This window comes from Microtus pennsylvanicus, chromosome 1 (assembly GCF_037038515.1).
Source record: "Microtus pennsylvanicus isolate mMicPen1 chromosome 1, mMicPen1.hap1, whole genome shotgun sequence".
NCBI lineage: Eukaryota > Metazoa > Chordata > Mammalia > Rodentia > Cricetidae > Microtus > Microtus pennsylvanicus.
In genome coordinates this window covers 72,385,634-72,410,669 of record NC_134579.1, presented here as the reverse complement: position 1 = coordinate 72,410,669, position 25,036 = coordinate 72,385,634, and the positions used below count along the sequence as shown (strand labels likewise).

The 25,036-nt window shown below is 49.0% G+C and overlaps 1 protein-coding gene across 2 annotated transcripts in view; it reads right to left on the bottom strand.

Annotated features, from left to right (window-relative positions):
- Positions 1-1,996: 1,996 nt before the first annotated feature.
- Positions 1,997-25,036, bottom strand: part of Igf2bp2 (insulin like growth factor 2 mRNA binding protein 2) — a 110,157-nt gene continuing 87,117 nt past the window's right edge. Inside the window, exons 8-16 of one of the 2 annotated variants that reach the window (XM_075967961.1) lie at positions 24,882-25,004; positions 24,161-24,296; positions 21,340-21,468; positions 13,012-13,080; positions 11,105-11,221; positions 7,339-7,413; positions 5,713-5,844; positions 4,773-4,886; positions 1,997-3,812 (exon numbers count right to left, since the gene is read on the bottom strand). In XM_075967961.1, the coding sequence (XP_075824076.1) occupies positions 3,720-3,812; positions 4,773-4,886; positions 5,713-5,844; positions 7,339-7,413; positions 11,105-11,221; positions 13,012-13,080; positions 21,340-21,468; positions 24,161-24,296; positions 24,882-25,004 (988 nt within the window). In that variant the 3' untranslated portion in view covers positions 1,997-3,719. The remainder of the gene's footprint in view (positions 3,813-4,772; positions 4,887-5,712; positions 5,845-7,338; positions 7,414-11,104; positions 11,222-13,011; positions 13,081-21,339; positions 21,469-24,160; positions 24,297-24,881; positions 25,005-25,036) is intronic. The other variant, XM_075967965.1, reaches the window with a different exon arrangement.

Here is a 25,036-nt window from a genome sequence, read left to right as displayed (position 1 = left end):
CAAACTGAGTAGAAGACACACCTGAAACTGGATTGACTTCAGAATTTTTGTTTCACAATGCTTTGGGGCAATTATAGTCAATTTTATCAGAAAAAAATTTTATCAGAAAAAAATATATCAAAAAATATATTTTGAAAAATATATTTAACCTTATTTTTCAGAACAGTTAATTCTGGGATCCATAGGTATAGGTGATCACTTGATTTTACTTTTCATTTTGAGACAGGTCTTGAACATGTGAGTCTCCTGGCGCCATTAATGGGGCCAAGCTAAATCTGTGTTTTTTAAAAAAGACTTTAAAAAGACTTTTTCTGTACATTGGGGTTTTGTCTGATGTCTGAGGATGCCAGATTCCTTGGAACCAGAGTTACGGACAGTTGTGAGCTGCCATGTGGGTGCTAGGAATAGAACCCAGGTCCTTTGGAAGAATAGCCAATCCCCAAGCCATTGTAACAGCTGAGCCATCTCTCTAGCCCCTAAGTCTATTTTTAAATGGTTATAGTGTGGTACTGGTTTCTGACGTGTATGTGTGCGTGTATGTGTATATATGTATGTATCTATGTGTGTGTGTATGTATCCATGTGTGTGTGTTACGCACGCTAAAGGCCACCATCAGGGTGGCTTGGGTAAGCCAATAATCTCTGTAGCACTGATTTGCCTTAGGCAGTCCAACACTTGAGTCAGTAGCTTCTCGGTGCCCAGTGTTATTCTTTAACACCTTCCTACCCGGCATAGCAGTGAACACCAACAGTCCCAGCACTCGGGAGGCTGGGCCAGGACTGCTGTGAGTCTCCAGGCAGCACACTGCACATCAGGTACCCTGTCAGCCAGGATGACACACAGGACCGGACTGTAAAAAAAAACCAAAAAAAACAAAACAGAAAAGCAAGCAAACCAAACCCCACTTTGCTTCTAATCTGTGTTCCTGCTGGCTATGCCAGTCCCCACCTCTACACCTTCCACTGGGGGAAGTGGCGAGTTCCTCTGAGAGATGGTGGCCATCAGGCAGACAGCCTGGCCTGGCCCTGGAGGTTCGTCCCTTCATGCTGTTGCGATTTGCTGTGTGTTGCTAGTATCTACTGCTGAGCTACACTCCTATTTCAGCCTTGCTCAGCCTAGAACTCGACAATGGTGAATTGTTTTACTTTTGGTTTTTTAAGACAGGATTTCGCTGTGTAACAACCCTGGCAGTTCTGGAACTCGCTTTGTAGACTAAGCTGGCCTCGAACTCTGCCTCTGAGTGCTGGGGTTAAAGGTGTGCACCACCGTGCCCATGTTTTGTGCATTTTTTTAAAATATTTATTTATTTATTATGTATACAATATTCTGTCTGTGTCTATGCCTGCAGGCCAGAAGAGGGCACCAGACCCCATTACAGGTGGTTGTGAGCCACCATGTGGTTGCTGGGATTTGAACTCAGGACCTTTGGTAGAGCAGGCGAAGCTCTTAACCTCTGAGCCATCTCTCCAGCCCCTGTTTTGTGCATTTTTAAGCTTTCAATTAGAAGATGGTTAACTCAGCAGTTCTCAACCTATGGGTCGCGACCCCTGGTTTATTTTTTTAAGCCTTTCGCAGGGGTCATGGTAGACCATTGGAAAGCAGTTTACATTATGACTCATAACTAGCAAACTTATAGTTATGAAGCAGCGACGAGATAATTCTACGGTCGGGGTCACAACATTGAGGAAGGCTGAGAGCCTCAGCTCAGCAGGCCAATCAGGCTGCCCTCTAGGCCTCTAGATCTGCACCCGAGTCATCCACAGGCTGAAACACAGGCCCCGCCTCCCACAAGCTGTCACCCCATGTGGACCCAGCCGTGGTGTGTTTCCCACAAGCCCCCGGTGACCCACTGACTCATCCAGTTCCCCGCCCCCAAACGTGTGGATGAGGAGCTGCCCAGGTCCCGACTGTCCAATTGCTCAATAAGACACCAGGACGCCAGACTCTTGTTAGCTTGGATATATTTTTCTTTTTCTTTTTTTTTTTTTTTTTTTTTGTCAAAGAACACTGTTTGCAGTAGAGGAAACCGGCATTGCAGTCTGGTGGTGTCTTTCTTGGCTTCTTCACATAACCAGGCCGTGGTCATCCTTCAGCGCAAAAGCCCTCATGGCACGCACCCTATTGAAATTCAGGACGGCTCCAATATTCTCTCTCTGTTTTTGTCATTTTTAAAAAATAAACATTTTTAGATGTGTCCACAAGAAGGCCACGCAGGCTCTTGGCCAGCGGAAGACGAGCCAGCCCGGTAGCCACACACTTGGGCTGCCGCCTGCTCCAGGCTGGCAGTTGAAAGCTTTTTCTTTTCCAACTCATTTTTATTACAAAAATAAAAAATGCTCCAACTATCAGTTTTACAAAATCTCTAAGGGAAACACAAGAGCGAGGTGCTGAGGTAAAAAAACACCTGAGGTAGCTTTATTTGTGTGTTTTTCTCATTTTTTTAAAAAAAAATCTGTGAATTTAACGCCCTGGGCCAACAACCTTGTATAAATTGCTATTTTCCTGCACTTTCAATTTTTAAAGGAAGAAATAATTTCACTAAATGTTGATGGCTTATATACCAAAATGTAGAAAGACAAAGAAGACAAAGTACATTCTTTCTTTCTGGAACATTCCTTTGTTTGGTTGGCTGGCTGGTTTGGAGGGTTCCCGTTTTCCTCTTCTAGAGGCTCGGACAAGTGCCATCGACTCTTGTTCGCTTGAGTAACCAGGGGCAAGCTGAAGCTGGTTCCTGTGTTTCGCAATGGTTCCTTTTATGTGACGTGATACTCAGTGCACTGCTTTGCCTGGGGGGGTGGGAGGGCGTGCATAGATATGGGGTAGGGACAGAAAAAGGTGAAGGAATTCAAAGAATGGCAGGCAAAGAAGAGAGAGGAAGGTAGGGGAGGGAGATAAACAGAGAGACAGAAATATATAGCAGTATTGCAAAAAAAAAAAACCAGTTTAAAACCCGTGCTGCAGAGAAATGGGTGTATGGGATAAACAGGTGACAAGGGCTGGGCCCCTCCTCAGGGACGGTATCCCTTCTGTTGATAGACACAGGTGACCCACAACTGCCGTTAAGTGTCCTTGACGAGATTTCCCTCCAAGTGAATTTTGTGTGGGTGGCTCAAAGTTTCTTTCACTACCTATGGTCCTCACCAAGACTTTATTCTTTGAAGTCTAGAAAAGCCTGCTTTCTCTTCAACAGAAAACAAAATTAATAACTGAGTAAAAATTGGAGTGAGTTGGGTTACTTGATATATTATTTCTAAAATATATTAATGCTGCAGGCGCCCTGTGTAACCCACAGGCCACATTATCTTAACATCTTCCCCTTCTAGTATGTACAGCCATGTACAGAGACACTTTCCACAACGAAGAAAAGGCTACGGAGGTTTGCCTCGCTTTGAGCATGTTCACCTATGTTAGTTCAACTGGAAGGGACGGCGTCCTGGGAGCTGAGGAGGGAGCTGAGTGGGTGGGCAGTGGATGACGGTAAGCCTGCAGAAGCCAGGGGAAGCTGGGCGCAGGTCAAGTGGTGTTCCTGGGGAACCCGGCCCTCCCTCGGCCTCCTGGATCCCAGGATGTGTGGGGGTCTGCAGGCCCTGGCTGCTCTACAGACTTCTCACTCCTCAGGATGGTCTTTGGTTTGCTCCCGATCTGCTGGCTGTTTGGTCTCGTCTGTCAGGTGTTGGGAGGGTTACATTCATCGGTTGTTTGCTGGCGCCTGGGGGGCCTCACTTGCTGCGCTGTGAGGCGACTCCCTGAGGGTATTTCTGCTCCTGTTGCTTCACCTGCTGGACAATTTCCCTGATCTTGCGTTGCGCAGTCTGCAGCAGAGAGAGGGAGGGGAGGGCACAGGGAAGAGACAATCCCAGTTCTGGGGCCCACAGGAAACCAGCTGGGACTTGGGAAAGGAGAGAGGAGTCCTCAGACCAATCTCACATCCCTCAGGTCCCCCAGCACCACACCCAACAGCCAGGGGAAGTATTCCTCTTCACCTCACCAAGGCTATTTACTGGGTGCAAGATGGGGTGGGGGAAGAGGATGGAGGGTGCAACAGGGTGGGAGGGGGAGGAACTAGCAGCTTCTAATTCACAGTGAGCAGTCAGGCTAGAGAGCAGCTGTAGGGTACGGTGACCATTGATGGGGGAGGGGTGTGGGCTGAAGGCCCTCTCCTCACACCTGAGCTCTGCTGTGCCCCTTCCTTTCCCAGAGCACTAGAAAGATCAGAGACTAGAGCCCTGCCAAAGCCCAGAAGAGCTGGAGTTCCGACCCTGACCCGCAGCTCCCAAGGCCACAGGAGAGCAACTGAGAGTCAGATCAAGCGGGAGACCACAGACTGCCCTTCTCCCTCGCTTACGTGAGGATCACAGTGTTGCCCTCTCTCTAAAACCCACCCAGCAAAAGGCATCGAGACAACCAGGTCACATGTCACTGCAGGGCTGGCTTCTCTGAGCGCAGGGCAACAGTGATGGGGTCTAAGGAGGTGGGGAAGACAACAACAGAACACTAGGGCCCCACTGTGAGCAGTTAACCTTCCGCAGTGAAACCTGGCCACCTGGTTGCCCTGCTGGGGACCTGCTGGACATGTGGCTCCTCGGAGGAAGGCTGGGAGGGCAAAGGGATGCTAAATTCCCAACCCTAGCATGCCAGGAGCCTTGCACCAACAGTTTCCAGTCCCTGAGGTCAGGGGCTCAGGAGGGACTCAGGTATATGGCCACTTGACACAGATATAGTATGTGAACTAGCAGAGAGCGGGCAGGAGGCAGGCCCTTACAGAATAGTACCTGGCTAGCAAAAAAATGCCCGATAATTCTGACGATCACTTCCGCATTTTCATCTGGCGTTTGGTCACGAGGCACAATAACTTCTGCACTGGTCAAGTTCTGCAGCTCGTTTACCTGGAAAGGCAGAAAACTGAGAGAGGCCAAGCGCACCCCACATCCAAGTAAAGCCAATACGTGGGCTGTGGAGGGAGACACTCTAGGGATGCTGGGGAAGGGGAGGCAGGGAGGCTGAATCTTCTTTCTATAGTGATATTTTGTGTTTTAATAAATAAAGCTTGCCTGAAGATCAGAAGCTGGGTGGTGGTGGGCGCATGCCTTTAATCCCAACAGGGAGGCAGAGGCAGGTGGATCTCCGTGAGTTCAAGGCCAGCCTGGTCTAAAGAGCAAGTTCCTGGGCAGGCTCCCAAGCTACACAGAGAAACCCTATCTCAAAAAAGCAAAAATAAATAAATAAATAAGTAAATGAAAATTTCTCATCCTATTGCTCAGCCAACTTCCCTAGAGTAGACAGCCAGACTCGAGGAAGAACCAGAAAACGGGAGAGCGAGAGGGCCCCTGGAGATGGCTCTCAGGAGAGAGCACAGGGCAGAGTTACAGTCTCGGAACTTGGAAACCAGGTAGAGAGTGGTCTCAAATGGGTCCTATCTGCTACATGCAGATGTGTATGTGGGGAGGGAGCAAAAGAAACTGGGCTAGGTGGCACAGCACTCAGGAATAGAGTAAGTGTGACACCATGGGATTAGGCCCTGCTGGTGACATCTCTGCCCTCGGAATCCCCATGCCTCATTCATCCTGCCCTGTCAGAACCAAGTGTGTCATCACAAGGCCCTCATACATGTTGAGAACGAGCGAAAGAGCTCGTGAGGATCCGAGGGTCGTCAGGCCTGGCCCGGACAGGGAACTCACTAGGCAAAGGGACTCGAGAGGGGAGCTGACTTACGGTTTTCCCCCCTTTGCCAATCACCCGGCCAGCTGTCGACGAAGGAACTCGGATGTGGGCTTCCAGCTTCACCTCTTCTTTGGGATTAAAGAAATTTTCTTCTTTCAGCTTCCCAAAGATCCGTCCCTGAGCCTGAGAACAAGGTGACTGGTGAGGGCTAGCTGCCGGCCACACTGCTTTGTGGGGGCTGTGCAGGAACCAGGAGTCTCAGTGACGGGCACCCGGGCAGCTGCACAGCCACTCAGTCCTTACAGAGCTGGGACGCTCGTGCGCTCAACAACCTCACTCTACCGGAATCTGGACACGCAGCCAAGCCTCTTGGTTTGCATGCGATTGCTCCCTCTAGGGAATGCGTTTCTTGGCTGGGAGCAACTGGCGAGCCACTAAGACTGCATCCTTATTTCCATATCCCCAGCACCTGTAGCATTTGGTTGGCTGAATGTGTTCAAGGCATTCTTAACTCCCCTCCACTGTCTGCTCACTTCTCTGGTCATCGAAGGAGGTAAGCAGATGGTGACAGCATTTGCTGAGTCTAAACATGCTGCTGGTTTTGTTTGTTTTTGTGGTGCTGGGAATCGAACTCACGACCCTGCACCTGGTAGTGAAGTCATTACTTCAGTATTGTACTTGGTAGTCAATATGTGTGGGCCCATCACCACCATCCAGAATATTCAGGATCCTCCCCCATTACCCAGCGCTGGCACAAGCCTGTAATACCCAGTTTCTCAGGAGGCTGAAGAAAAGAACTGCAGGTTAGCTGGGCGGTGGTGGCGCACGCCTTTAATCCCAGCACTCGAGAGGCAGAGGCAGGCGGATCTCTGTGAGTTCGAGACCAGCCTGGTCTACAAGAGCTAGTTCCAGGACAGGCTCCAAAACCACAGAGAAACCCTGTCTCGAAAAACCAAAAAAAAAGAACTGCAGGTTAAGGCCAACTTGAGCAATTTAGGGAGACCCTGTATCAAAATTTTTAAAGAATTGGAAGAGGGTTAGGAATGTGGCTCAGCGGCTGAGAGTTTGCTGTCCCCTACGTGTGAGCCCTGGGCTCAATTCCCAGGACTAGCCTATCAGCAGCTGGCTGCCACCCCTTCTTGCGTATGCGGAACCATGGCCTACAAGCTCTTGTTTCTCCGGGTTCATCCCTTGGTAGCATGCATTGGGTAAATCATTCTTTTTTGTGGGTATATCACGTTTGTCCGTTCATTTTCTAGCTGAAGGCTTCTGATTCCTTATGACTTTAATTATTAAGGGCTGAATTCTTATAAATCAATACACGTTTCCAACTTCTTGAAATTCAAGTTTTAATGTTCCTAGAGGAATAACATCAAAAACAAAGCAAAGCTTCCTATAGAGGAACTCTCCAGTGCTACCAGAATTCTCTTACAGGCTGCCAGAGTACCCACTACAAAAAGCTTCTCCTCGGCATCCAGGTTAACACCCACGGCTGAGGGGGACCCAAGCCACCCAATCAGAGACATGCTGGAGGTACTACCACGGACTGAGCACCTACAGACGACCCACCTCTCTGTAGACAGAAGGAGCACAGAGGAGCAATGAGGACCCGGAGGGGAGATGGACATGAGGCTGCCACAGGCGAACCTCAACACCAGCATGGTCTTTGGCACTGACCTTGAACTGGGCTTCAGGTGGCCCGGTGATGATGACCATCCTTTCGCTGACATCCGGACCTTCTGCCGGAGCTATCTGCAGTTCGAGAAAAGGAACACGCTGAGGCCCCCTGCTTGTCTGAGAGCATGCTCACACCAGCTGATGACAAGGCTTCCGCCTTCAAGCTCCACACTCTGACACAGTACCACTTCTGCCCTGAGGCTCAGGAAGTCATGACCTTAATCCTCGGTATCAAATATGAATCTTTGGCTACCCAGGGCAGGGCAGGGCAGGGCAGGGCAGATCATAGCTACTGCCTGTCCCTGCAGTGAGCCCCCTTCAGCAACTTGCCTCTTACCCCAGTCAAGTCCTGTTAGATAAGGGGCTCTGCCAACCCCCGGGTCTAGAGGGAAGGAGGGTTAGTCCATGCCGTCTGACCAGTAGAGCTGCAGGGAAGGTTAGCCTGGCTCTAACGCTCAGTTCGCAGAGGAACCAGCCGTAAGTGATGAGGAGGCAGAGCAGGTATGGCTGTCATTGAGTGATGTTTCCCTGGTTCTGGTCATGGCTCTGCAAACCCTTCTGTGCACGTCCCCACTCATCAGTGGCGCACGGGAGGGCTGAGCCAGCTAGCTTTTAATCCCGTGAGATTACAAACAAGGACCTCACCAATAATTTGGCTGGAGGTCTGTGGTGGTCTAAGAACGGCCTGCCGTAGGTTCATATATTTGAATGCTTAAGGAGCGGCAGCTTCAGTCATATGATTCCGGCTTTAGAATCAAGGATACAAGACAGGTGTTGGGAAATTTCCCTCTGTGACTAAGTTACAGAGACCAGGCATGTGCCAGGGCCCAAACAGGCCATTGCATGAAGCTGTGCAGGCGAAGCCTGGATCACCTTGGAGTCCTCAGATGTTGGGGACGCCAGAGGAGAGCTACTAACAGGTGTAGAACCAGTCCAAGAGAGACAAGCTGGCATCAGATGTGGAGATGCAGAGTTCGGAGTTTGCCCAGTTTGCTTTGGTCCGGTATTTCCTCACTATGCCTCTTTTCCTCCCTTTGCTTTATCACTGTGGTGTGAAGTATGTGATCTGCTTTTGATTTTGGTTTTATAGGGGATTACAGTTAAGAGACTGCTGTGAGTCTTTGGAGTGTTATACAGTGTTGACGCTGTGATAGACTATGGGGACTTTTGAAGTTGGACTGAATGCATTTTTTGCATTATGATATGGCTACAAGTCTATGTGGGCAGGGAGTGGAATGTGGTGGTCTGCATATGAATGGCCCCCAGAGGTTCATATTTGAATACTTAGGGAGTGGAACATCGGTAGAACACTGGCTAAGACATTTTTATATTATTACATTCATTACATTTTCCTCCCAGCACATTCTGACTTACTTAAAAAAAATCTTTAAAGGAGAAGAGGAAGGAGGAGGAGGAGACAACAAAACCGAGCTGGACCTGGCAGTTCATGTCAGTAGTTCCAGCTACCGAGGAGGCCAAGATGACAGGATCATTTGAGACTAGATGTTGAAGGTTAGCTGGACAACACAGACAGAAGACTTTCGTCTCAAAAACAAGTAAGCTAAAACTCAATCATCAGATCACTGCAAAATTAAATGTAATTCAAAGTAAAAAGAAAGGAAAGTGCAGCAAGGAACCTAAGGGTGAGCCAGGAGCACACACCGTGCGAGGCCCGACATATTTCTCAACTCTGCAAACACACACTCCCGAGATGGAAGCAGGAGAATCAGGACCTCAAAGCCATTGTAGGCTCCACAGGGAAGCTTGCAAGTAGCCAAGGCTATGAGACCATGACTCCCAAGCAAGCAAGTAAACAAACAAAAGAGGAGGAACATAGTCTGTTACAGGGCCGCTCAGGCAGAAGGAACCCAGGGTCAGGGAGGTTCCTTTCCACTGCTGTGTGAGTCTACTGTCTCCAAAGCTCAGAGGAATGATTCTGTTTTCACCCATCTAGGCTCTAAACAAGGGTCTCCCCCAGGACCTCAGGGTCCAGTGCTGAGTCCCAGATTTCTTGGGAACACTCATCCACAGCATGTTGGCACCTGCACTGATCTAGAAAGAGGGACCCCTTCATCAAGGCCTCTGAAGACTCCCCTGGCCTTGACTACTTACTCTGTGGCATGAGGACAGATGGGAGCCACAGGTAAAGAATGAATAGGGAAGCTCAAGGACCATGGCAGGAAGCTATCTCTGGGTGACAGTCACAGTCTGTCCAGGGGATGGAGGCTGGGATGGGCTGGCCCTGCGGCAGGTGGCAGGAAGCCCTGTCAACTTCAAGATCCAATGCCGGCACTAAGTCCTTAACTGAGAATGCTGTGGAGTGATGTCTAATGGACTAGTCACCTCTGTGCCTGAACTCCTCTGCCCCTCTGCATTTCCCTGAAGGCGCTAACTGGGAATGATCAGTAGGGTTGCTATGGGAGAAGGCAGTCATGGAGCAGAAACAGGACAATCACACTCTAGTTCTGTGGCCTTGGGTGGACAGTCAGACTTCCTGGGCTCCATTTCTCACAAGCATTAGCAGGTGGGGAAATTACTGCTGTGGTCAGCCATAGGAGATGCTCAGGACCCTAGAAGTCAATGGGATTTAATCTATCCAAGAGCTAGGCTGGCTTAGGCTTCATTTAGTCCCTATTCTCTCCATGGCTCACTTTCCCCAATGAAGTGGGGCAGGGGTGAAAGGGCCCCACGAAGCTCTTTAGTCCAAACTGTCTGTGGTCCTTCAGCATTCCTGACCACAGCACTGGGCACCAGCAAAGACCTTCTGGGTGCAGCCAGCCTGTTCTCATCCTCGCTTTCTCCATCAGCTAGGCCAGGATGCAGCCTGTGTCAAGCCACTGGGCAGAGCGGACCCCACGCCCACATGGCAGCCACCCTGGTCTAGGCTTCACCCAGTTCGAATGTGAGTCTCTAACTGCAGAGACAGACGCAGTCTGAGAGTCCAGCACGGTGCAACTCTTCAGTTCGGGTGGGACCGCAGTTCTCATTCTGCACAATTCAGAAAGTATTTGTTGTTGTTTTGTTTTCCCTGTCATTCTTTCTGTGGGAGAAATTCCAGCTCTCAGGGAGAAAGTGTAAGTATTCTTATTCTTTCTCTCTAAGTCATGAAACTTGTTTTCGTAATTCTGGGTTGTCTTATAGTAGTGAATTATTTTCCATAGCAATGGCAAGTATTCCATGGGGTTTGCTGCGTCTCAGCGGAGCTGACAGCTGGGCTTGGGGCAAACCCGCGGCAAACTATCCCTGACAACAAGGGAGGCAGAATCCGGGACTAACTGCAGCCACTTCTGCACAGAACAGTTTTACAAAGCAAGAGGACTTCCCTAGCCTTCTGCTCAGTCCTAGTCTCTTAACAGGTGATGCTATCAGCCCCATCTATGATTTTATCAGCACTTTCCAGAAAGCTCTTCTTCCCATTTCTCTTCTCACAGTCTGTAAATCCTTGAAGCACGGACTAATGGCAGCTCGGATGCGCTGAGTGCTAAACACAAATGCTCATTCCACTCGAGCACACGCCCTTAGCTTGGGATAAATCTTCAGCCTTCTTTTATCTTCTTGGGAAGAGCGGACAATGCTAATCCCCGGAGGACGCGGTTTGGTCGTTACAAGGAAAGGACTAAGATGAAGAATGGGAGCAGATTCTGTCTCTGGGCAGGGGAGGGAGGCTGTAAGAATTGTCTGGCACGGACAAGAGGAGGACCGTGGGGACAGGCAGCTGACGGAGAGGAGGACCGTGGGGACAGGCAGCTGACGGCAAGAATCTTACCTTGATGGAGGCTCCAGCAAATCGAGCCAGCTGTTTGATGTGCGCCCCCTTTTTCCCGATGATAGCACCCACAGCCTGGGTTGGGATGAAGAGATTCACAGTCTCCTGCTCTGGGTACTAGAAAAGAACACGTGTACAACTGTCCCTCTAACCTGGCACCTCATGGCCCAGCCAAGTAACCCAGAGAGTACCAGAACGGGAAGGCCTCACTACCCGGGGAGATGGCCAGAGGCGGCCAACCCGGCACGTTTGATCTTTGTGTGGCCTGGTACTCTGTATATGAACCCAAGAGGGACAGCATGAGCCTACAAGCACCTCTGAGCAACCGTGTTTGCTGGGCACAAGCATCCGCCCTTTCCTGGATTCTCTGACATACACAGATTTAATGTACATGTTTCCTGTGCCTTCATCCAAGAACCAAAATGGTTATTTTGTGACAGTGTGGTGGATTAAAAAGTGCTTATCATGGGGCTGGAGAGATGGCTCAGAGGTTAAGAGCATTGCCTGCTCTTCCAAAGGTCCTGAATTCAATTCACAGCAACCACATGGTGGTTCATAACCATCTGTAATGAGGTCTGGTGCCCTCTTCTGGCCTTCAGGCATACACACAGACAGAATATTGTATACATAATAAATAAATAAATATTTTTTTTTAAAAAAAGTGCTTATCATGCAAGCCTGATGACCCAAGTTCAATCCCTGAAACCTGCCGTGGAAGGAGATAAGCTGGCCTGACTTCCACATGGTGCTGTGGCCCATTACAGCCTACATATATACATGAAACAGTAAAAATTTATTAAACACATCTGGCCACAGACAGAGACAGCTGTCCAGTCTGTTCCATCACTAGGACTACCAATTCACAAGGAGACTCACCCTGCTGTGCCCAGGCCCCATGAGGGAGGTGGGCAAGCCACCTTTCCCTGGAAACCCCGAGGAACGACAGAGGCTCCTGGGCTAGGCTGCCAATGCTTCTTATGGGAATGATGTTGTCTTCAGTTATTAGACTTTTAAGAATTCCAGCAAAATGAGAAAAAAAAGTCTGGTGTGGTGTAAGCCTATGCACATGTTCGTGAGTATACATACATGTTGGAGGCCAGAGGCCGACACTGGTGTCTTTCTCAGTCGCTCTCTGCCTTAGTTTGGACAGAGTATCCCATGGAACCTAGGCTTGCTGATCTAGCTAAACTACCTGGCCAGTGAGATCCAGGGATCCTGCCACCACTTCCTCAGCACGAGGTGCACCCCACAACACCTGGCTTTTATGTGGGTGCTTAGGATTTGAACTCGGGTCCTCATGCTTGGATGGCAAGTACTTTGTCCGTGGAACCACATCCCCTGCCTACTGCAAACTTTTCTTTAGCTTAGTAGTATTTCCTGACTGGTTTTCTTTCTATTGTGTTTTTAATATAATTTTAAAAAGTGTGTGTGTGTGTGTATGTGTGTGTGTCTACGTAAGCACAGGTGCCTACAAAAGCTACAGACACTGGATCCCCTGGAGCTGGAGTTACCAGTGACTGTGAGCCACCTGGAATGGGTGCTGGGAACTCCAGCCCCATTAGAGCAGTGTGCGCTCTCAATGACTGAGCCATAGCTCTAGGCTCTTGTTCTTTAAGTTAGGACTTTACTCTGTATGTAGCTTAGTCTGGTGTGAAAGTTACTACTACACAGCCCAGGCTGACCTCAAACTCTCAATCCTCCCACCTCGCTCTCGCAGTACTTAGGATTACCGAAGAGGCTCTGCACTGAGTGTGAAGCAGGGTGGCTTGCTGCATCACTCCTGAGACAGTCTAGAGTCACAGCAGAGAATACTGTGACCATTCACAGGCCTGTTCATCAGGGGCTACGTGGGGCCGGGCCATGGAGCAGGAAGAAGGGTGGCTAGGGCACATGCGAGGGGCACTTACAGAGTGATGATGCGGGAACGGGCCGAAATGGTGGTGAGGGTACAGACTGGAGAAGTATCCGGAGTGGGTCTGCATACAAACGAGGCAGTCAGTGAGTCGGCTGTCTGTTCCGGGCAGCACACACGCTCTGCGAGCCAGCAACACCGTCACATCTACAACGTGTACCTCTGTGTTCCTAATCTCTGAACCCTTGGCAAGGTGTCACCTGGTTGCAACAGGCCCTGGGAATGCAGCTTCTAAGACAAGCCTTGCTCTCTCTAGTTCAGCCCACTCACGCTCTCACTGCTCCAACCCACCTTTTGGTGCCGACAGGGCTAGTGGCTCCTACATTATGGGAGAATTACAAGTTGTACATTATAAACAACAGAGATCTCTGGGGACAAAAGCCAAGAATTATTCAGAACAAGCGAATGTGATCCAGGGAAGACAGACCAGTTAGCAGCAGAGATCAGAAGGAATAGAAACTCAGTTTGGGGAAACTGAAAGAGAAAGGAGCCAGACAGATAAAGGCATTGTGTGCAGTGTGGGGAGGGGAGGAGCGGGAGGGCAGATATGGGGAGGGGAGGAGCGGGAGGGCAGATGTGGGGAGGGGAGGAGCTGGAGGGCAGATATGGGGAGGGGAGGAGCTGGAGGGCAGATATGGGGAGGGGAGGAGCTGGAGGGCAGATATGGGGAGGGGAGAAGCTGGAGAGCAGATGTGGGGAGGGGAGGAGCTGGAGGGCAGATATGGGGAGGGGAGGAGCGGGAGGGCAGATGTGGGGAGGGGAGAAGCTGGAGGGCAGATGTGGAGAGGGGAGGAGCTGGAGGGCAGATATGGGGAGGGGAGAAGCTGGAGAGCAGATGTGGGGAGGGAAGGAGCGGGAGGGCAGATGTGGGGAGGGGAAGGGAAGAGTGGGAGGGCAGATACAGGGAGGGGAAGAACAGGAGAACAGATGCGGGGAGGGAAGGAGCAGGAGGGCAGATGTGCACTCATGAAGCAGAGTTAGCTATGGAAAAATTGAAAATCAAAAAAAAAATCAAAGCTGAAACAGTAGCTACTTTTTAATTGAATACCTATGGTATAGCAGGGACTATGATATTTTATATCTATTTATAAATTCATAAATCTCATAGTGGTTCTACAAGACAGAAAGCAATCCAAGTTCACACACACTAAGTGAGCAAAGCTGCATTAACTACGTTTCACATACAGCCACATAGTAATTCAACAGTACTCTCACTGTAACCACCAGCATCATGGTGACAGGCACGGAGCATCAAGGCACACAGCACTGCCTGACAGAGGGAGCTGAGCGTGTCTTCCACCGTCCCAGTCTCCAGCTAGACTCAGCTCCAGATAAGACTCACGATTCCTTACCAACAGAAACAACTGTTCTTTTGAGCTTGGAGAGAAAAGACCGAGTTATGAGCACCCTGCAGGGCTTCCCAGGTCCTAGGGTAGGGCCACACACCTGCAGCTTCACGGCTCACACCCTGGTACAACTGAAGAGGCTGCAGTAATGCCTCTGCCCACAAGGGGGGGCCAAGAGACCAGGGTGTCAGGGAAGCTTGACCGCTTTGAAGGTTGGTCAAGAGGGAACTGCCTCTTTCTGAAGGCTCTCTGGGAAGCAGGTGGACCTCAGCCCTTTCTCTGTGCAGGTTCTATTCTGGGGTGTGGCTGGTAGAGGGGGAGCCAATTCCTGAGCTTTTCACTCAAGGCTCTAACCAGGGGAAACGGGGCCTCTGCCCGCTTCTGGCCCCAAGCACTGTTCCTTCAGCTCTCATGGCAAAAGCGATTCCTGTAAATCGTGATTCTAGCGCCCATGCAAAGCCAAGAATGGATCTAGAGCGCCGTTTGTATTCCAAGTGTTCAGGGTCCTAACATTAACACTGCCCACGTCAGTCCCACCCTGGGATAAAGGAGAGATTGTTAAATTAGCTGTAAAACGATAATGAGGACAGATTCCTTTTATCCCTAAGTTGGAGCCGCAGGGCTGCTAGAAGGAAAGAATTCTGAATTCAGCAGCCCAAGGAGTCATTTCTAGCTGAGACTCAGACCTACACAAGCCTGATTCTCTCTAGCTCTTTTACAGATGGGAGCTTTCTAAGTCGCCCCCCCTCCCCCACTCAACTGCCTGTAGCTGACTGTGTTTGGCCATCTACTTTCTGAGTCCCCCACAGACTCAACTGCCTGTAGCTGTGTTTGGCCATACATTCACTCACTCAAGAGCTTTCGAGTACCCACCGTGTGGGCAACCTTACTCTAGGAGAGAGGGACATGAGGGGACTTACGGTCTATTTGTGAGGCAAATGCAAAAAATAACTTCAGAGAAGTCTTAAGCCAGTGGCCACAAAGATGGAATGAGTGAGCAGCCCAGGGGCAGCAACTGTAAGACTCAGAGACCAGGATCACATGCAGCCCTGGGTAAGAAGTATGCGGAGCAGCAGGGTTCTTGGGAGGTCAGGCCAGGATGGTTGGTGTCTTTGAACATCAGAGAGAAGGCTAGCTTGGTGACTACAAAGGCATTCTGAAGGACACGGGAGAAAGCAGGTGGTTGAGATCATCCCTGGTGGAGATGTGGACTGACCTCAAGTACTCCTGGGAGCCAGAAAGTGTGGGCTGTTTTAGAAGTGTGAGTGAGTGCTTATTACAATGAGCAGGTGTCTACGGTGGCCATTCTCTTTCCCACCTCCCCATGCTAGGGTGGAGTTGACAGCAGCCACTGGGATGGGATTTTCAAATTCTGCTTCCTCTGGTGATCAGAACGCATCTGCCTGTCCGCAAGCAACTTCCTCTTGACACTGGGCTCACTGGCCCAATCCTTGTATGAGGGATGTGTGTTGTGTGTATAAAACTTATATATATATATATATATATATATATATATATATATTTAAAAACCTTAGCACATTATGAGTACGTGGGGAGGGGCGGTGCTTTTATGAAGGTGACAGCTAGGTGTGTCCCACAAGGGGACAGCGGCAGGAGGTCTTAGCCTAGTTTGACTTAGCTAGTGGGCAGACAGGGTACGCAGCAGACACTGAACACTGGCAGGAGTCACCATTAGTTCAGCCACTTTGCTGGAAGAACTGCAGAGTCCAGGGTACAGCTCAGAGATGGCTGACCCTTGAATCAGGAGAAACCAGAGACCGTCAGTACGAGCAGGGAGGAAGGCGTATGGGTGGCCCAGGCCAGGCTTATGTATTATACTCAAGGGGTTCAATAGCTCTGATGTGAGGACAGACTCATCCCCGGCTGAAAAGGCAGCAGGTTCCTTCTGGAACCAGAGAAAGCGTGGGGCCAGGACAGGCAAGGAAGAACTTGGACAGGTTCCAAGGCTAGGAAGGTTTAGTGTTCTGTTCCAGACTGTCAAAATGTTGCTATCCCCAGCAGCTTACCCACTCTGGGTTCTCTTGGGACAACTGGGGGAAGAGTGTAGCACGATTAATAAAAACTCAGAGATTGCCGGGCGGTGGTGGCGCACGCCTTTAATCCAGCACTCGGGAGGCAGAGGCAGGCGGATCTCTGGGAGTTTGAGGCCAGCCTGGTCTACAAGAGCTAGTTCCAGGACAGGAACCAAAAGCTACGGAGAAACCCTGTCTTGAAAAATCAAAAAAAAAAAAAAAAACAAAAAACAAAAAAACCAAACAAACAAAAAAAAAAAGAAAACCTCAGAGATAGAAACTGGGGGTTCAACCTGAAGATTCAAAGAGCAAAACAACCAGCCACTGACTCTTACCTCGACCTCAGTCTGAAATGGTGATCCTGACTCCCAGAATCTCAGAATGAGACTGTGTCTGAGAGCTGTCTCCTCCGTTTTATAATCCTCTCTAGGACTGGGATTAAAGGCATGCACCCAGTCTCTATGGCAACTAGATTAAAGGTGTGTGTTACCACTCACTGCCTGGTCTATAAGGCTGACCGGTAGGGCTGTTTTACTCTCTGATCTTCAGTCAAGCTTTATTTATTTATTAAAATACAAATGAAATGCCATTGCATGAGGTATGGGGGCTAGTAACTAAGACTAGAAGCAAAATGAACCTGGACCTTTGGCTGACTCTGCAGCCTGAGATTTTTTTCCCCCTTATATCGTTACTTGCACGTGTTCATTGCAGAGTCATTGGTCTGGTTCGAGGCCTCTGGTTTCTGCTACACTATCGATGCTGGGTCCTCACTGGGACTCCTCTTGGTTTTCCTTCCGTTTCCCCGTGTTGTGGGAATCCTGCAGCTTTGGGTCTGCAGGACCGGTCCCTTCATGTGCTCCAGTAGGTCTCAGATCACACACAACCCTGGTTCTGGGTCTGGGTAGATGTGGGGTTGGCCAGCTGGCCAGCTCTCCCTCGTCCTCAACACCTGGGTGAGCTCTCCTGCATTGCCCTGGCTAGCTCACCACTTGCAGCTGTGAGCAAGGGGCGGGGCCGGTTCTCCTACTTTCTTGTCCTCAGGGTTGGTTCTCTCACATCTACACCTTCACGGCCAGCTCTACTGTGTTGTCCAGGCGAGGTGTAGGGGCCACTCTCCCCAGTGCTGCAGCTGGTGAGGGACAGGGCCAGCATGCAGAGGGATGGGCGCAGGAGAGGGCATCTCTGTCCTGCCCATGCCACCACATAACGGATGAGTAACGCAACAGCTGTCCCATGCTAACGTTGGGCTGGCTCACCCACACCTCTGCCAACAGGATGGCTGCAGCCTGAGATCTGAACCACTTCAGCTTCCTTGATCTGAACATGCCTGGAGCAGTCTCAGGAGAACACTATCAATAAACTTCCCTAAGGACTCACTAATATATCCTCTCAAGTTCACTAAATACATGAAAGTGCAATTACATCTCATTAGGCATGTATAAGTCAGTGGGGAGAGGGGAGGGAGCAAGGCTAATCAACAGGCCGGGTGAACAAGTGCAGAAAGAAAGAGAGCTCCCAGAACGCAGGAGACAGCGCATTAACAAATGGAATCCCTTATCTGTAGTGGCATTTCATTTGAATTTTAATAAATAAAGCTTGCCTGAAGATCAGAGAGTAAAACAGCCCCACTGGTCAGCCTTACAGACCAGGCAGTGGTAACACATACCTTTAAACCCAGGAGCCACATTAGTTACCATAGAAACGGTGCATGCCTTTAATCCCAGTCCTAGAGAGGATTATAAAACGGGAGGAGACAGCTCTCAGACACAGTCTCATTCTGAGATTTTTGGAGGCAGGATCTCCATTTCTGACTGAAACTGTGTAAGAGCCAGTGGCTGGTTGTTTTGCTTTTCTGATCTTTAGGTTGAACCCCCGTTTCTCTCTCTGGGTTTTTATTAATCGTGCATCACTTATCTCCTGTCAAAGCCTGGGTACCTCCCCAGCACCGCATAAACTAGGTGTGCTGTCACGTGCCTGTCATCAGGGCACTGAGGAGTTGAGGCCAGCCTGCACTACAGGGAAATGTTGCCAGTAAATAAATAAATAATGGAAAAGGGAAACTCTGCAAATCTTATTAAGATATTAAGAAAGAGTCCGGCGGTGGTGGTGCATGCCTTTAATCCCAGCACTCGGGAAACAGATCTCTGAGAGTTCAAGACTAGCCTGGTTTACAAAGTCAGTTCCAGGACAGCCAAGGCTACAAAGAGAAACTCTGTCTTGAAAAACATTAAAAAAAAAAAAACAACTAAGAATACAAACATATAATATTAGGAAACAAAAGAGACAAGACCACAAGATTGGCCATTTAAAAGATGAAGCAATCTGTTACGCACCACTTTAAGGTGCTGTATCTAAAACAGAGATAAAGTGGATTTCCCCCTTGCGCTGGAGGGCAAACCCACAGCCCTGCACAGGAGAGGCAAACATCCTCTACTCAGGTTCAGCACAACTGAAATGGACACTTCGATAGACAACTACAAACTAACAAAGCCAAGTCAGAAACTTTCTAAAGAAATGGGGAAAAATTATCTTTTTTCCAAACAAAGTTGCCAGGTCAAGAGGTTTTATGAGTAGGATTTATCATATCTAAAGGAAAAAAAACAGGGGGCTGGAGAGATGGCTCAGTGGTTAAGAGCATTGCCTGCTCTTCCAAAGGTCCTGAGTTCAATTCCCAGCAACCACATGGTGGCTCACAACCATCTGTAATGAGGTCTGGCACCCTCTTCTGGCCTGCAGGCATACAGACAGAACATTGTATACATAATAAATAAATAAATATTAAAAAAAAAAAAAAAAAAAAGGAAAAAAAACAGTATATTTTCCATTTTGTCAAACAATAAAAGCTGCCATCTTTCCAACTCATTCTTTGGGGAAAAACACAAAAACAAAAGCCAGCTTTCTGTTGAAACTGCCAGATGTCATAAAACGCTAGTTCTACACAGACACAGAGTTCAGTGGAAAGGGACAAAGTGCAGAAAGACGATGAGGTAGGCTGAGGGACAGCTGGAGGGGGCAGGAGGATCAGCGGCTCAAAGCCACCCTCAATCACAGAGTTAGCGGGAGGCCAGCCTGGGCTATAGGAGACCCTGTCACAAAGAATCAAAAGCAAAACGAAGTAGAGAGCTGGATTTCAAGCTGATGATAAAACAGCATATTAATAACTTCCTTTGGGAAACTGGCTATTCCCTTGGAAAAATAATAAAGTTAGATCAAAATCAATTCCCTGTAAAATACAATATAAACATCCCCCAGAAAAACCAACGACTGAAAATTAGTATAAGGAAAACATGTTTACAATCTTGAATGAAGGGGCTTTTTCCTTAGCAAGACATGAAAGGCCAAAAGCCCAAGAGAAAACATCCCATGCTTGGTTCGTATTGACTTATCTATTTCATTTTGAGACAGGGTCTCACTATGTAGAGACCAGGCTGCCTGGAACATCTGGAGTCCGTCCGACCCCCTCAGCCTCCCAAGGGCTAGGACTACAGGCAGGCATCGCCATTCATGGACTAAGAAAACATTCCTCTATGCTGAAAAGGCCTGCACAAATTTGCTCTAAGAGAAAGCTGTATACTCATTTCCTACTGTAATTTCAGCTATCAAGGGCTTTAACTTTCAGACCGATGCTACAGAGCTCCCTATGCAGGAAGTGAGATGTCTTAAGTGTCTTTTAACGGTTGGTTATCACATCTCCCAGCAAAGATAAAGAACGTGAACACATCCATCCCGCGTGCTTCCGCCACGACCCCTCCATCACAGACACACGTGCAGTTCCTTCAGTTTAGAGGAAATTGGACAGAACCAAAGAGCCGGGCTACAGGGCTCCCAAACACCCAGGAAGCTCCTGCAGGTCAGTCAGGATGTGCTGGGCCTGTGGGCATGGTGCTAGTCTATGCCTGTTTTGAGGGTGTGAACACAGGGGGCCCCCAGGAGCCAGTAGCCATGCCTACACCAGGGAGCAAAACAGAGTTCCCTTGCCCATCTGATTCTTCCCCACTGAAACAGTTTACACACAAACAAGTGCTTGGAGAAGAAAAAATGGGGGAAAGCAGCCGTGGCGTGGTGGGTGTCTTCAGCCCCCATCTGGTAACACACTAATCTTGAACATCGGCTCTGAGTGAGGGCAACAAGCAGGAAACAAACCATTCACGAACCATTCACGTTTCTTTCGCTGAGAATTATCAGTCAAACGATACTTACTGAGAGCCTGCTACATATCAGACGGCATGCGGTTTAAAAGCGAACACGCTAGCATTTTCTTTTTAAAACTTCCTTTCAATAAAGGTGGGAATATGTATGCATTCAAGAATAATCCAGGTACCTTAACATTTAGATTAAATAACAAGTACTCATGATTACTGTTTGAAATAACTACTTTTTTCTGTTTGTGTTTTGCTCTTTCGGGACAGGTTTTCTCTGTAGAGCCCCGTCTGGTTTTCCAGGACTTGCTCTGTAGACTAGGCTGACCTTGAACTGCCCCAATCTCCCAGTGCTAGGATTAAAGGTGTGCTCCACCACTGCCAGACCAACAACTTTTATTTTTATCAAAGGGACCTTGGGAGGCTAGAAAGATGGCTCAGAGGTTAAGAGCACTGACTGTTCTCTCAGAGGACCTGAGTTCAGTTCCCACCAACCACATGGTGGCTCACCAACCATCTGTAATGAGTTGGAGTTCTCTTCTGGCATGTAGGCAGAACACCGTATACATAATAAATAAGTAACCCTTTTTCCCCCCCTTTCAAAGGACCTCCACTTAGCGAATTGGTGAGCAGTTCCTTTTCTCTGCAGCACGGCACTTACCACGCTTGAGTGCGCACACTCAGAGCCAAGGCCAGTGTCACTTCCCACCATGAAGACAGGACTGCAAATAAAAGCTTTTACCTTCACTCAACACTGCCTGGAGTCACCCCACATGAGTGACCCTCAAGACACTGAGCTACTTACAGCGAACGGGTGGTAGGGGACACTGGGGGGACCTCCACGGGGCCCTGCTGGTGGAGGGAGCACGGACAGTCCTGTTGAAAAGATGCCAAGTGCACTGAGGTTCAACCCTGGGATTAGATTGGCTTGTTGCTGGGAACAGAAATGAAGAAAAAAGATGAGGGAGAGAAGGCCGGAAGGGCCAAGGCTTGCAGCAGTCAGGTTCACTTCCTGTCTGCGTAGCACCCCTGCTTCCCGGTCAGCTCCCCTAGGTACCTGGACTTCTTCACCTTGGACTGGGTGTAGACAACAGATCCCAACCTGTCAATCTAACTGCGACCTTCCTCCCAAGGTTCCCTGCTACCCCTGGGTATATCTACATATCTGACTGTGGCCAACGACGCCTTCACTAGCTGCTTCCTACCCCAGCAAATCCTGCTCCCTGAATACCCTGTGCCCTTTCACCTCTGGACCCCTGCTCCTTGTTCCCCTGCCCAGGTGTCCCCCATCCCTCCCAGTTGACATGGCCTTTCTAGGCTCTCCTCACACTCTTATTTCCTCAAAGACACACGACAGAATCAAGGGCTCAGTGCCTCGCTCCTGCCTCACTTCCTTGGATCAGCGGTCATGTATTTAGAGCCATAGGCAGTACCTGACACACTAGTACACAATATTTGTTCGACGAGAGCAAACACCAGTCTTTTCTAGTTCCCAAGGACAGGTCAGCTACGTCAAGAGCTCACTGCTTGTTTCACATTTCAATCTAGGATGCTCATCAGGGTTGGAGGTGGAGAGATGCTGGCCCTACGCTGGCCTGTGCCCAGCCTGCCCCATTCCTTAGCTTCCTAAACATGAGGCAGTTTCTCTGTGAGTAAAGTCACCCTGGAAAATGATCCTTTTCATAAGAACGCAGAACAGCAAACCTGGGTCCCCACGCTGCCTGTTAAGCCCTGGTGTTTGTCTCACACAGCATGGATCTGACGCAGGTACCTAAGTGACCCGCTCTGGATAGCGATGCGCAGGACACCCACACCTCTTCTGAGTCTAGCCAGGTGTTCACGGGAAGAGATGCTTAGCAAAGAGATCGAGAGTCCGCAAGCAAAGAATGAGACGGCCAGATGGCTGCCACAAAGGCGTCCACATGGGGTGCTCTCCATCCTGCCCCAGTCACTGCGGTGATGGGGGGGGCTGGAGAGGTGGGGGCTGGAAGGGGGCTGGAGAGGTGGGGCTGGAGAGGTGGGGCTGGGATGCCGACATGAGAAAGAACGGTTGGGGAGGTGGGGCTGCAGTACAGACGGCTTTGTCGCTGTTTATTCCCCTGTGAAATGTTCGTGGGTGGGATGGGAAGTAGAGGAAGGGTCAAATGAAGCCAAGAGGTCAATGAGGTTGATAACCGTGGAGGCTGGGTTGTGGCCTATGACGGCTGATCGAAGGACCCTTTCCGCTCTCAGAAAATTATAGTGAAAAAGGAAAGACTCTACTCTTCTGAGATGATTGAGGCTTTGCTGACAGAGAAATAATTTCAACAATTATAAAGTGAGAGATAAGAAACAGGAAGAATGTGCGGTCTTCTTCAAGTGCCAGAGAGCACTCAAGTGGGTGACAGCATTTACTAGGAGAACTAAGAGCGTCCACCAGCAAGCGAGAGATGCCAATCAGAAGTTAGGCCATTCCCTTCCTCCCTCAGGCTTGCTTCAGACAGATCTGCCCCCAAGCAGCCTATACAGACAAGGTCTCTATGCCCCATGATGCCATTTGTTCTGACCCTGAATAATTAACTCTAGGCCTTACATATGCTACACATGTATTACCACAGAGGCAAATCTCCAGCCCAGTCAATTTATTTACATATATATATTGGAAACAGGGTCACACTATGCAGCCCCAGCTGACCTGGAACCCATTATGTGGACCAGGCTGACCTCGAACTCACAGACATCCACCTATCTCTCTGTCTCTCCAGTTCTGAGATTAAAGGTGTGTGGTCACCAGACCTGGCTAAAGTATATACTTGAAATTTTAAAGAGAGAGAAGACACAATAATATTATACAAAGTTTAGAAAACAGGGGAACCACTGACTGAGCCATCTTCCCAGCCCCTGATTGTCGTTCCTTTGGGGTAGAGGGTGAAAGATAAGGACTGCGGAGCCATGAATACTGTTTGACTCTCGATCTCTTTTTACTTGTAATGTACAGTGTGTGAGCCTCTCCTGTTTCATCTATGAGTTGGAGGGAAGCAACATGTTCCCACAGGATTGTTGGTAGGATCAGGGGAGATAAGGATATAATTCTGAGCCTGGAACATAGCATGGGGAGCCTAATTAGTTTGGTACCTTTCCTTCCATTGTTCAAAAAGCATTTTCTCCTTTCAGCTAAGAATATAGGAACATTATCAAAATCTAGTCTGCGGACTAGCAGTGTGAACACCTTCTTGAATAAAAATGAAAATTCTTAAGTCCCTCTTGAAAAAAAAAAAGAAAAGAAAAGAAAACAGGGGAACCCACTTTCCTGGCTCTCTAACTTTTACTCTGGTAGGCAGCATCCAGCCCTGTTGGCCCACACTACTTTGCACATCTATGTGTAGCCCAGCTTTGACATCTCCCTTTTCTAACACATGTGATCATGAACATCACCCCACTTTATGGTCTGGAAGGTATGATTTTAGCGGCTCACACTGATCCGTGTTTCCCCCAGTTTACCGACATCTTTAATCCTAAGAAGTCGGAAGCCCTTCCCTCTTCCCTCTTCCCTAAGCTCCTCAGCTGAAGAACAGCTATCCTTGCAGAGCCTGGGTCCTGGCTTAGCTGTGGGGAAACCAGCAGAAAGGGAAGAACTGGATGCTTACATTAACGGCCAGCATGTCATTTTCAAAGGCCTCGCGCAGTTTCTTCATGATCTCTATCTCAGCATTGGCACAAGCGTCAATGGTACCCTTCACCGTGATGGTTCTCTCGGGGTTATATATGCTCAAATCCTGTAAGCTGGCCAACGGGGAAAAGACAGCAAGAATAAAACTCCAGACCACAGGCACATCTCAGTAAAGACTTGATTTCTCCTAACACTACAGCATAGAATCCTGCTATCTAATCTCAAGTCTTACTAGTGACTTTCATTATATACAATCTATGGGCACAGACTATGGATTGAACCTCAGCCTTACACGTGCTAGGAAAGTCTTCTGCCTTTGAGCTATATCCCCAGCCCCCAGTCTTACTTTGTATTTTGAGAAAGGTCTCACTAAGGCTCTCCTTGACTTCTCTGTGCAGCCAAAGCTTGCTTTGAACTTTTGGTTCATCTGCCTCTTCTCCTGAGAGCCTGGATTACAGGCTTGTGCCACAGAATAGATGATATTTTTTATTTTAAGATTTTCATGGTGTTGGGGTGGGCCCAGAGTCTCCCTGGTGCTGGTGAGCACTCTGGGGACTGTAGAGCCCACCCGTGGGTCACTTTCCATGGCTGCTCAGAGAGACTATAGCATGGCTGAGCATCTCCTCTCTGGACAAAAGCAGAGGACAGGAAGGTTCAGTCAGCTGCTCCCGCAAATAATAGTCTGAGGGGTAACTTACGATGAGATGGTTATCTTGGTCCCTGTCTCATGCTCAATTTTCTTCAGATTTCTGCCTTCTTTGCCAATAAGTCTTCCAACCAAGCCATTGTGGGCCAAGATTTTCAGAGGAACCTCCTCAGCTCTAGAAGACAAAGCACATTCAACACTTAGGAC